The sequence below is a fragment of the Panthera pardus genome, unplaced genomic scaffold (genome assembly GCF_024362965.1).
Source record: "Panthera pardus isolate Hobbes unplaced genomic scaffold, ASM2436296v1 HiC_scaffold_22, whole genome shotgun sequence".
In the NCBI taxonomy this organism is placed as follows: domain Eukaryota; kingdom Metazoa; phylum Chordata; class Mammalia; order Carnivora; family Felidae; genus Panthera; species Panthera pardus.
This window is the reverse complement of record NW_026526788.1, coordinates 56,161,262-56,173,543: the sequence shown is the minus strand read 5'-3', so window position 1 is coordinate 56,173,543 and position 12,282 is coordinate 56,161,262. Positions and strand designations below refer to the sequence as shown.

Genomic DNA, 12,282 nt, shown 5'->3' with positions numbered 1-12,282 from the left:
TCATGTGTGTCTGCTGAACATTAGGAAGAGTGGCCCCTCACCCATCTCCACTACCACAGGAAGGACAGATCCATGGGAAGACAGGAGCCCTGGAAACAGTCAGGAGGATGGGGGTAGGAGGTATAAGGGCAAGAGTGGAAGGGGCAAGCACAGACCCAAGCCCCAGACTTCCCCAAGCCTTCCTACGAGACACATTCCCAGGGGACCTCCCCACCAAAGACCGGGGAGGTCAGGTCTCAGGTCAGGCTCTCAAGAAGAAGCTTCCCCACCCCCAAGCCTCCCTCCAAAGGCTCCTCCCACACGAAAGCCAATGGAAGGCAGGGGGCAAACATGGGGTTCCTGAATGCCTCCTCTCTGATGCCTCCTTGGATATCCTCAATTCCTTCCTCCTCCCACAGCCATTCCTGTCCTGGGTTGGAAATTACCTTCGGGCAGAGTACTTAAGCCCCGGCCTCTTCGGAGCCCAAGCCTGGATTCAAATTCTGGCTCCTTCACCTATTAGCTATGTGACTGAGGGCCAGTTACTTCACCCTAAGCACCCCATAGCCAGTAGGCCTGCAGACTCCGAATCCAGACCTCCTGGTTGTGCCCTGGCTCTGACTCTGGAACCAGACCACCAGGGTTCAAGTCCTGGCCCCTATCCTTACTTAACTTCTCTTTGCCTGGATACTTTCATCTGTAAAGTGGGGATAATAACTACCCACTCGCCTTATTATAGCATTGCTCTGAGAATTAAACAGGGTAACCTATGCGATGTGCTTAGAACAGACACAGTAAGGATCCAATAAGCATTAACTAGCAATAGAAATAGTAGGTGATAAAGCCGTGAAGTACTGCGCCGTGTCTACGGCCCTGGGAGCTCCATGAATGGCAGTTATGATTACCTGCGCCCCCACTAGGCTACGATGTCCCTGGAGGTGGGAAGTCCTGGGTCAGATCCATCTCTGATTCCCCGGCAGCCAGCACAGTGCCGGGCACCAGGGGGAGTTCAGACAAATGCTCGAGATCGGACGGGTGAAGAACTGCCCTCATGGAGCAGGAGGGTGTGGGCAGCCAGGAGCCTCCCGCCAGGAGAAAGGAGAACCGAGGTGTCAGGGAAGAGAAAACAGAGCGGAGGGGGAAAGGCCGAGACGGACAGATAAGCAAGTGAAGTGAGTGAGAAAAGGAACAGGAGAGGCTGTGGCGGAGGGAGATAAGGAGGAAGGATGGAGAACTCGACCTGCGACGTAATGCCCAGGGAGGCGAGGGACGTGAGGACGCCCCGGGAGCGGCGCGAGGCCGGCCCCGCGCTGAGGCCGGGGAGCCGGTGCGCGAGAGAGGGGCGCGCGAGCCGGCGCGGGGCGGGACGCGCGGGAGCCGGCGGGAGGGGCCGAGGGGGCTCCACCTCGACTCCCCGCCGGGGCCGGGGGGCCGGGCGGCCGGGCGGCCGGAGATTGGCTGGGGCGCGCGGCGAGGCCGGGCCCGGAGCCCCGAGGTGGGAGGCGCCAGGATCACTCGGTGCGCCCGGGAGCCGAGCACTCGGGCCACCTCGGCGGCGGCTGCAGGGGAGCGGCGGGGCGGCGGGCGCGCGCCGGGGCAGCTGGGGGCGCCGCGCACCGAGAGGCCGGGGTGTGCGCAGCCATGCGGGCGGCGGCGGGGGGCGCGCGGGCGGCCGCGCTGGCGCTGCTGCTGGGGGCGCTTCACGGGGCGCCGGCGCGCGGCGAGGAGTACTACTACGGCTGGCAGGCCGAGCCGCTGCACGGGCGCTCGTACTCCAAGCCGCCGCAGTGCCTCGACATCCCCGCCGACCTGCCGCTCTGCCACACCGTGGGCTACAAGCGCATGCGGCTGCCCAACCTGCTGGAGCACGAGAGCCTGGCCGAGGTGAAGCAGCAGGCGAGCAGCTGGCTGCCGCTGCTGGCCAAGCGCTGCCACTCGGACACGCAGGTCTTCCTCTGCTCGCTCTTCGCGCCCGTCTGCCTCGACCGGCCCATCTACCCGTGCCGCTCGCTGTGCGAGGCCGTGCGCGCCGGCTGCGCGCCGCTCATGGAGGCCTACGGCTTCCCCTGGCCCGAGATGCTGCACTGCCACAAGTTCCCCCTGGACAACGACCTCTGCATCGCTGTGCAGTTCGGACACCTGCCTGCCACCGCGCCTCCAGGTAGCGCCGCCGCCGCCCTCGCCCCCGCGCGCTCCGACAGCCCCGGGCGCCCGCGAGCTGGGCCCTTAGCCTCCCGGAGATGGCACCCCACCACACACACACACACACACACACCGCCTTCGCTCAGCCCTGCGTACCCCGGGAACTGTCCCCCACAGCCTTCCAGCCTTCCCACCTCCCACACACTGCCAGACTAGTGCCTTCCCAGGCTCTGGACAAAGCTCGCGGGTTCTCCCCATTCCAACTCCGTTCCTGAAGACGCCCCTGGGGTCCCTGGCAGCGCCCACCTTCCTAAACCTCTGGAATCCCTGGGTAGCCCCAATGCTGTCCCCCCATCCTGGGGCATCCCCATAAATGCCTTGTGGCCTAAGCCCAAGAATGCCCAGGGTCGCTAAACAATGCCCAAGCCCGTTCACCTCCTCCACAGCTCTGGACCCCAGGGCACCAAAACAAGCATCACTCCCATCCCGTGTTGGGACCTCGGGAAGGGAGAAGGGCGGGGGGAAGGGGTTTAGCGAAGACTGGGGTAAGCACGCTCCTGGGCTATGGTTTCCACCCCCCAACACTCACACCCCCCATTTTCTGCACCTGGGAACCCCAAATTCTCCCACTCTCTTCCCCAATCCCCAGGTTGGGAGGCCTTGGGGTAAAAGCTCAATGCAGGAAGAAAGAGCAGATTGCCAGCATCTGCCACTGACAAGGAGCCCTTGGGAGAGCTGCTGAACTTGGAGCTTCGGTTTTCCCATAAGTAATATAGGAAGCCAGCTCAGGTTCCAGAAACCCGTGAGATCCTACGTGCCACCTCCCAACCGCCCCCAGTCCCATTACCCCTAATCTCTCCCTGGCCTCAGCCTCCCTTCCCTGTGCGCCCCATGGCCCGCCCCAAACGCCAAACTCCTTCCAAGCAGAGTAAGCCTGGGCTGGGCACCAGACCGGGGAATAAACAGCGGCATGAGCAGGAGAGCTGTGTCTGGGCAGTTTGTCAGGAGTCTAAGGAGCCCCTGATGCTGCAACTTCCCCAGGAGGCAGCACTGCTTTCCCCTTTTCTTGTCTGAACACCCTACCCACCCCCTCAGGGCTCGCCTCACCCACACAGCCCTTGGTCCTGCACCCCCACGTCCCCTCCTGAGAGTCAGGTAGGGGTCCTGAGACTGGGTGTGGAGTGTGTGGAGAGAAGGGAAATACCCTGTGCTGGGGTCAGGAAGCAGGGGAGAGACAGCCAGCTCAAGCAGAGACAGTGCAGTCCCTAACAGGGATCCTGGCATGATTCCTTTTTCTGGTTTCCTTGGAACCCCAATATTAACAGCCTGTAAGGCAGGGAAATCCCAGGCTCGGAACCCCACCTGGGCCCGCTCGCACAGTCCTGCCCTCTTTGAAGCCCACCTTCCCCTGTGATGGGGCACCTACCTGGAGGCAGAGACATGGGACAGAGGTCAGGTGCTGTGTGGTGGCCTGAGAACCAGAGGCAGCCCAAAGCGTGTGTGTGGCCAATAAAACAAAATATTTCATATAAAAATTAAGAGTTGTGGCTTCCCTGGAAAAATCAGAAGTTCTGGCCACGCTAAGCCACCCACCTTAGAGGGTGGTCCCCTCAGTTTACCACAGTCCCTGTCCTGGCAGTGTCACTTGTCCCCCACCTTCCTGGACCTGTGTTCCAAGAAAGCCCCTGCAGATTACCCCTACTGCAGCACTAGCCTGGGAGCCTCAAATCCTGAGTCCTACACTCACTTCTCAATAGTTTTGCAGAGTGGGTAGCCACTCTGGACCTCAGTTTTCTTTTCTTGAAGAGTAATACTTCATAGTCTGAGGATTAAATGAAACAAAGTTTAGAAGACAGCCCACGTCATGGTTGCAGTTGCCAGGGCCATGGAGCAGTGGTGCCCACTGGGACAGTTTTGTCCCCATGCAACCTTATCTCTTTTGAACCTCACAACCCCTCAGTGACCATCGGTACCGTCATCCCAGTTCCTGATGACAGAGTGGAGGCTAGGCAGGGGGAGGTGGCTCTTCAGTCATTAGCCTGGGCTCTAAGTGGTTTATTGAACTCTGATCCCCTCATGAGCCTCCCTCGTCTCCACCCCTGCTTCTCTCTTCACAGTGACCAAGATCTGTGCCCAGTGTGAAATGGAGCACAGTGCCGATGGCCTCATGGAACAGATGTGTTCCAGCGACTTCGGTGAGTGTGGAGCCCACATGGCCACTGCCCCAGTGCCTCTCCTTGACACACACACACACACACACACACACACACGTCCACAACCATCACACTGAATACTAACAGTTTCTGCATCATGGATTCCTCTTAGAATCTGATCAGGGCCATGAACCCTCTCCCCAGAGAAATGCAGCTCTTTTTGCAGGTTATCTCAGGGGCTTCAGAAGCCCCTCAAGGCCATGGTCCATGGGCCCAGAAACCATCCCTGGCCAGGGCTCCTCCAGTCCTCCCTTGGCACTGGCCCACAGAGGGGCCTCCAGGGCTAGATTCCCTTTAGGAGAAGCAGGCTAAGCCCAGAGATGGATGGGGGCACCCGGGGGAGAGATGGGCCCCAGGGTGGAAGTACAGCACCCTCGTCCCTGGGGCACCTCGGCCTGGTACCCGATGCACCGCTGGCCAGGCGAGCTGCAGTCACTTGTCCCACGGCTTCGTCCTGGGGCCTCTCCACTCCTGGGACAGTGAGCCAAGTCTAGTCAGGCCCACACGACCCAGCATGTGGCCTTTGCCAAGTTGACTCCTGTTTTGTGTCTTAGCCTCCCTGTCTGTAAAAAAGAGATAGCAATGAAATCCTTAGTTCAGCAAGTCTTTTATGTTGTTAGTCTGTTTGTAAAGAGATTACTACTATTGCAAGGTATGTGCGTATCCGAGAGAGGGAAAGAGAGGGGGTAAGGGGAGAAAGAGAGAGATAGAAAGATTTTATAAGTTTCCTTCCCTGGGTGGACAGAATCATTCTCTGGCATCTCCCTGGCTGCTCCCAGAGATGGGGGATCCAGATGCCTGTAGAAGGGGGAGACTAGCCCAAGTGACCCCCATGTTCCAGACTCCCAGTCCCCAACTGTATGAAGCTCTCTGCAGCCACCCTGAATGTCCTGATCACCCCGACCACTCAGGCCTTCAACCACCTCCCCCACACTCACCCCTACATTCACACTCCAGACACACCACAGAAATACTCTCATACATAAAATACACAGCACCACACATCACACTCCGAACCCATTCTACAGTCACACAGATTACAGTGGTGTGTTTGCACCAGCAAGAGCTGGTTGTGCACACTTCCCGACCTAGTGCTCTGTGATGCGGTGGGCCATGGTGGGGGGATTTACCCCATGGGAACCAGCACATGCTACAGAGCGGGCCCCTCCCTAGGGCCAGCTGTCAAACATTTATCAGCCCATCATTGCTCCAAACACACACACACACACACACACACACACACACACACACACACAGAGCCAGAAATCACATTTCAAAGCACCCCCAGAGATCATGAAGTCCAGCCTCCCTCTGTCACAAGGACCCCGCCCCCCACCAAACCTCCCCTTCCAGTTGGGCAGCTCCACCTGCGGTATTTCCTGGGGACCCCAACACCCTACTCCACTCCCCACCAGGAGCTGTCCACCCTGCACTTGGTTCATGGAAAGGCAGGGGCTCTGGGGTTAATCTCATTCCCCCCCACCATAGCTCAAGGCTGAAACATGATAGTGCCGGTGAAAGTCTAGCACATGATAGGAGCTTCAAAAATGTACCCATATAAGCCCACCTTCCCAAGACCCAGGCTTGGAACTTCAGGCTTGAGCACCAACTGTGGGGCCACCAGCAGCCGGAGCAAACCTGCCCATTCTCACACGGTCCCTCTGTCTACCCACCCCACACACAGTGGTTAAGATGCGCATCAAGGAGATCAAGATAGAGAATGGGGACCGGAAGCTGATTGGAGCCCAGAAAAAAAAGAAGCTGCTCAAGCCAGGCCCACTGAAGCGCAAGGACACCAAGAGGCTGGTGCTGCACATGAAGAATGGTGCCAGCTGCCCCTGTCCACAGCTGGACAGCCTGGCCGGCAGCTTCCTGGTCATGGGCCGTAAGGTGGACGGACAGCTGCTGCTGATGGCCGTCTACCGCTGGGACAAGAAGAATAAGGAGATGAAATTCGCAGTCAAGTTCATGTTCTCCTACCCCTGCTCCCTCTACTACCCCTTCTTCTATGGGGCTGCTGAACCCCACTGAAGGACGCTCCTCCCTGCCCCATCCAGCCAGCTGTGCCTTGCTCTCTGTCCCCACCCCTGGGGCATTCTCTCTCTTCCTGCCCATCTGGCCTCACCTCTATTCCCAGGCTGACCCAGCCCTGACAGAGAGCGGTTCCATGCAGAGCAGAGCTCTTACCAGCACAGGCCCTAAGGAATGGGCATGGAACCTGAGCTGTCCTTGACTGAGGGGTTCTGGAGTCCCTGGGGACTTCTCTTAGGAGCAGAGCTTTCTCATTTGAAAGCTCAGGGTTTCAGAAAGTAGGTGGTGGGAGGAGAGAGCAAGGGAAGCATGGAGGGGCTCTGAGCAGCCTCACGAGGTGGCTTCCAGAACAGACCATGCTGTCAGCTCCACTCTGTTGGTGGGGAGGCCTCGCCTCAGAAAGTCTATTAGGCTGAGCTACTTGGGGGCCAGTCCCCCACCCCCACTGCTCCCTCGTGTCATCATAGCCCCCCCAAAGGAGGGGCATTAGGGTCGTAGCACCTTCCAGCTACAGTTCCCCCACCTTCCCCATCTCTTCCCCTCTCCCTTCCAGCTAGACTGGAGAAGCCCAGCCCAGACCCCCTCCCACAGGCTGCTTTTTGGGATTCATCCCTCAGCCTCCGCATGTCCCTTTTACCCTGATGATGAGTAAATTATTGCTACGCAGCAAGGCCATAGGTACTAGATTAGTTGCAGGCAAGGTTTGGTTTTTAATTTTTTTTTAAGTTTTTAATTAAATCAAAGAAAAATAAGTTGGTTTTGACTAGGTTATTTCTTTGTCAGCTGGTCCCAGAGGTGGAGAGAGGGAGGGTCAGAAGGGACTTTTAGGAAGAGGCCCTTGTCATAACCCATGGCCTGTCCACACAGGCATACTTGGAACGCCTAAGAGCAATGCCCATGTTCTTGTAAGATCCCTTGAGAGCACCCTTCTCATCCGCATCACTAAGTGAGGGATGGAGATGGCCCTCCTTTTGTTCCTGAAGAGGGAGATGCCAAGATCCCCAGCCTTCTCCCATGGTCAAAAGGCTCTCACAATCCTGCCACATCTCCCTGACAATGTCTGCCCTCAGATCCCAAGAAGGTTGGAGCACAGGAAACTACTCTGAAGAGCCAGGGGTCTAAACATGTCTCTCCTACCCCTTCAGCACTCAGACCCCCTGCTCCCCGCCACCCACCCCCCCCACACACACACACACACACACTGGGCACTGATCCTGAACTGTAGGGATAATGGTATAGACTTGTGCTACAGGGACCAGAGAATCTGTATCCCCTGGGAGCTGGTTAGAAATACAAGCTGGGGGGGAGGGGGGGGGCACCCCAGGCCTGCTGTATCAGAATCTGCATTTTGACACATAAATCTTCAAATCTAGAGAGCTTTTGCAAAACACTGGGCCCCACTCTATGCAATTAAATCTGGATCTCTGGAGGGTGCTCGGAAATCTGAATCTCTAGATGCTCTCCGGGGTGGGATGCCGCCTGTGTTGAAAACCTTGATCTAGATAAGCCAGCCGCTGAGGCAGGAGGGTGAGGGGCTGAGGTTACCTCAGGCTTGGAGCTTCTTGGTCCTGCGTGCGGGAAGGAAGTGGCTATAACAACCGAGGGGCTTCTTCAGTGACTTCAGAGCACACGCGGGCCGCTACCGTGAACTGAATGGGGCAGGGAGGGGAGAAGGCTTAAAATGGAGGCAACGGGCTCCTGCTACTCAGGGAAGGGGTGGTATGAGGAAATCCCGGGGGTTTGTCAGAAAAGCCGAGCGACGAGGCAGAGGTACCCAGGGCAGGGGGCTGGGGACACCCCAGAGCAGCTTTCCTCACCAGCGACAGTGTGTACAGCTGCCAAGTCCAGTCCAGGCTCCCCGCTCCTCCAAGACAATGGGGCGCGTCCTGTGAGGAGAACCTTGGCTTCCAGGGCTCTCAGAGAAGCAGGCTGCCACAGAGAAGTGAGGCAGGCCAAAGGGCCCACATTCTGCTGTGGGGCCAGGGGAAGCTAACAGGTGGTCTGACAGCCTGCCCGTAAATCACCTCCCCGGGCAGTCAGGTGGCCTCACCACAGGTCAGGAGCAGCAGAGGCCTGCTTGTTTGTCCTCAGCTCTGAGGAAGCCGCTGCCGCCCACCCTCACCCAGAGCCCTCCAGCTCCCTGAATCTGCCCCTTGTCTCCCAAACTCCTACCCCGACCAAATATTTACGGACACTTCTATGGTCAACCAGGACCAGGGATTATTTTTCCACTGAACACACAGGACTCAAAGCAACTTCTGGCTAGAGCACAATAGCGACCTCTGTCAGGTGCTGGCAGCCAGTGAGAGGCGGCGGGCGGGGAGAGGCTCCCTTAGCCCATCCTGGGAAGCCCCAGTAAAGCACTCCTCCCCCGCCCCCCACACAGGGGTCAAGCCCTGCTCTCTGCTCTGCTCCCGACATCTGCTGTGGGACCCTCCCGGCAGTCTCTCCCCTGGGACCAAGAAGAATCCTTCCAAAGACCGGGCAAAGCCCCACGCGGCCTGAGCCCACCCTTCATTTCCTTCAGTCACAACATGCTCCCTCCTGGCCGGCCTGGAGACAGACAGCTGGTGCTGCCCGGCGAGCATCTGGGCTGTGTGTCGGTGAACGGCTGCCTCTGACAGAAACCCCAAGAAACAGTGGGGCTGCTCCACACGAGAGGTCTGGAGATGGGCTGGTGGGAGGTCCATGTCCCTGGCTCATTCTGTCTTCCTGCCCTGCCAGGGGTGGCTTCTGTTCTCGTGGTTGCCTCCTCCTCCCCACTTCTCGACCACATTCCAGGCAGCAGGGCAGGGAAGGGCTTCAAGCAAAAGCAGCCCGTCAGCTGCCCCTGGCCCTTTTGATCAGGAAAACAGTAATTTCCCAAGTCCCACCTGGTAGATTTCCACTACGTAGCTCCTCGGCCAGAACGGAGTCACGTGGCCATCCCTAGTTGCAAGGGAGCAGAGGAAGTGAAGTGTTTCGGCCGGGTGCAAACTCAGAGTTCCGATAAAGAACAGGAAGGATTTGGGGCAGGCTGCTAAACGCTCAGGATCAGGTGAAAAGAGGTAGGAGAGCCCAGTTCTGGGTTCCAATCCTGTGACTTAGATACCATGTGACATTGGGAACACCGTAAAATGGAGCAATAATGTCTACTTCACAGGGTGGCTGAAAAAATAGGGAAATATATGAAAAGCTCCTGGAGCCAGTGCCCAGCATTTGGAAAATGTTCATTAAATGATAATTAATATTTGTTATAATCGCTTCTCGGCCTTTTGGCTAAGATTAAGTGTAGTATCTGTTCTTATCAGTTTAATATTTGTTATTAACCAAAGGCCTTGACCTAGCTAGCACAGTGCCTACACATCATAGGTGCTCAGTACATTCCTGATTGGTTAACTAAGAAACGCTACTGGCAGAAAGGCAGGGAAAAGACAGGAACATCTTACCTACCTGGAGTTGTTACTTTCAGGAGGACAGAACCTACACTTGGGAGTTTGCTTCAGAAAATACACACCCAGGTGCGATGTAAGCCAATGGAGGGGAGAAGACATAACACTAGCAATCAAAAAATGTCAAGTCCATGCTGGGTGGCAGGCACTACCCCAGGCACTTTGGTATTATAATTTAATCCTGCCAACACCCTTTGGAAGTAGGTACTATTATTATCCCCATTTTAATGATGAGGTTCAAAGGCTGAGGTTCAAAGAAGTTAATTAACTTACTGAAGGACACACAGCTGGTACATAGTGGTGGCACTAGGATTTGACTCCCTGCTCTTAACCACTATACTACTGGGGGCGAAGCCCAGCGGGGGTGGGGTACAATGCCTCTGCTGCCCTGCCTTACAGGAAGATTTCTGGGAGCCCTGCTCAGATCCCCCTCCAGGGGCCATGACAGCGGCAGAGAAGCCTGCCTCAGACGGCGGCGGCTTTTCTCCTGACTCCTAAAGCAGCCCACCCCCAACCCCTCCTCCCCTCTCAGCCCCATCAGCATCCAGCCTCTTGAGCCCCACAAAGGAAGCTCACATCCCACAACTGTTTAGTCGGCTGTAATCCTGGCTAAAGTTCACTCCTTGGCAAATCCAACGTGGGGGGTGGTTGCTGCTGGAATGTGTGTGGCTGGGACCCAGTGTCCCAGCCCAGACAGCAGGCTCTGCTGGGGCCCTGAAGAAAGCAGGCGGCCAGGGGAATCCGGAATCCCCAGCCCCCAGCTGTGCTACAGAATGGAATGTGCTGCTCTGGGGTGTTGAAACAGACCCAACCAAGGGGGAGTGGTGCTGGCAGTTGCGGGGAGCTCCCACCACAAGGCTGCCTCTGTTCCCCTGGAGGCTGAGCCCCCTTTGCTAGGGCTAGGGATGGGCAGTCCCCTCCAGTTAGCTCAGGGGTGGCTCAGAAGATCCTGGAGCTGGTGGGGGCAAGGCAGAACAGAGGGGAGGGTGAGAGCCAGGACTGTTACGTTCACCCAAAGTTTCTCTGATGAGGCATCTGCAAGCACCTGTGGCACGATCCACACCCTGGCTCCATGGCTTACTAGCTATGTGACCTTGTGCAGGTTACTTGACCTCTCCAGGCCTCCGTTTTACTCATCAGTTAAATGGAGTTCATAATCGAGCCTAGCTTCTAGGGTTGTCATGAGGTTTAAGTAACAGTCGTGTTCAGCACATTGCCTGGTACGGTGCTCTACAAACGTAGGTGTTCTCGTGATCTCAGAGCCAGCTGTAGGGGAGATGCTAGAACCATGGCCTCTCAAAAGGGGTGCCTAGAAGGTTCCATGGAGATAAGGGCATGAAAATGGAACTTCGTTTGGCTTCAGCTCTGAGGGCCAGGTGATAAATGACTACAAATTCTGAAGACCCCAGAAACCAGGGCCAGTTCAAAGTCTGCCAGGGCTCACGGGAGACTGCTCCCCACCCCCACCAAACCACAAAAAGATGACAGAACCCTCAACTCAAGCCAGGCTGTGGGAGGTATCTGTCTGTCCCAGGTCTGTCCCAACGGGCACCAGAGCAGGAGTAGAACCTGGCTGCTGTCCCTCCCGATGGGTGCCTGAGAACAAATTGGGGACATCTTTTAAACCAGGCATCCAGGAGCACCTGGGTGGCTCAGTCAGTTGCGCATCCGACTTTGGCTCAGGTCACAATCTTGTGGTTCATGAGTCTGAGTCCCACATCGGGCTGTCAGCGTGGAGCCCGCTATGGATCCTCTGTCCCCCCCCCCCCCCGTTCCTCCCCTGCTCACGCTCTCTCAAAAATAAATAAACATTAAAAATAAATAAATAAAAATAATAATAAACCAGGCATCCAATTCTCTGATGGCCAGTCCGTCCTCCAAGCCACCTCACATTCGGTCCTCTCCATGCTGTGGACCCCTGCCAGCTGGAAGACACAGTCCAATCCTGGCAAATCCCTCCATGGCTCCATCTTCCCAGCGGTACCTGCACTTGAAAGTTGTCTATCCCTGGCTTCCCTTCTGTGAAGATCCAGACCCCGGATGGTGAAACCCACGTTTCCCAAGCCCCAGTATCCCATGTCCCAGACGCTACTCATGCTACAGACTATTTCATCAACGTTAGGCATTGTTTTCCTTTTCCCAAAATATTGACTCTGCTTTTTCAAACTACACGCTGGCCTGATTCTTTCCTGAATAATAATCTAAGATTACTCTCTGATTAAAAAAATAAAATAAAATAAAACACCACCGTTCTAAGCCACCCAGGCCATCTAGAACAGAGTTATCTTCACTGTAAGATTGCCAGGACGGTAGTAACAGACTGGTGTTTATGGAGCATTCAGCCTGCGCCAGGCACCGTGCTCCATGCCTTGCTCCACGCTCACTGACTCCTCACAGCTGCCCTAAAAGGTAGAGGTCACTATCATGACCATTTTACAAAGGAAAGCAGCACAGAAAGAAAGGCCTAGAGGCAATGCCCCTGTGGC

At 56.5% G+C, this 12,282-nt stretch overlaps 1 protein-coding gene and 1 pseudogene across 1 annotated transcript; both read left to right on the top strand.

Annotated features, from left to right (window-relative positions):
• The first annotated feature begins 1,490 nt into the window (after window positions 1-1,490).
• Window positions 1,491-7,117, top strand: SFRP5 (secreted frizzled related protein 5). The gene is made up of 3 exons (XM_019459046.2): window positions 1,491-2,140; window positions 4,239-4,316; window positions 6,019-7,117. Exons 1-3 carry the CDS (start codon window positions 1,621-1,623, stop codon window positions 6,363-6,365), a joined length of 945 nt encoding a protein of 314 aa, XP_019314591.1. The 5' UTR covers window positions 1,491-1,620; the 3' UTR covers window positions 6,366-7,117.
• Window positions 7,118-9,603: 2,486 nt separating this feature from the next.
• Window positions 9,604-9,714, top strand: LOC128772636 (U2 spliceosomal RNA; annotated as a pseudogene).
• Window positions 9,715-12,282: the final 2,568 nt, after the last annotated feature.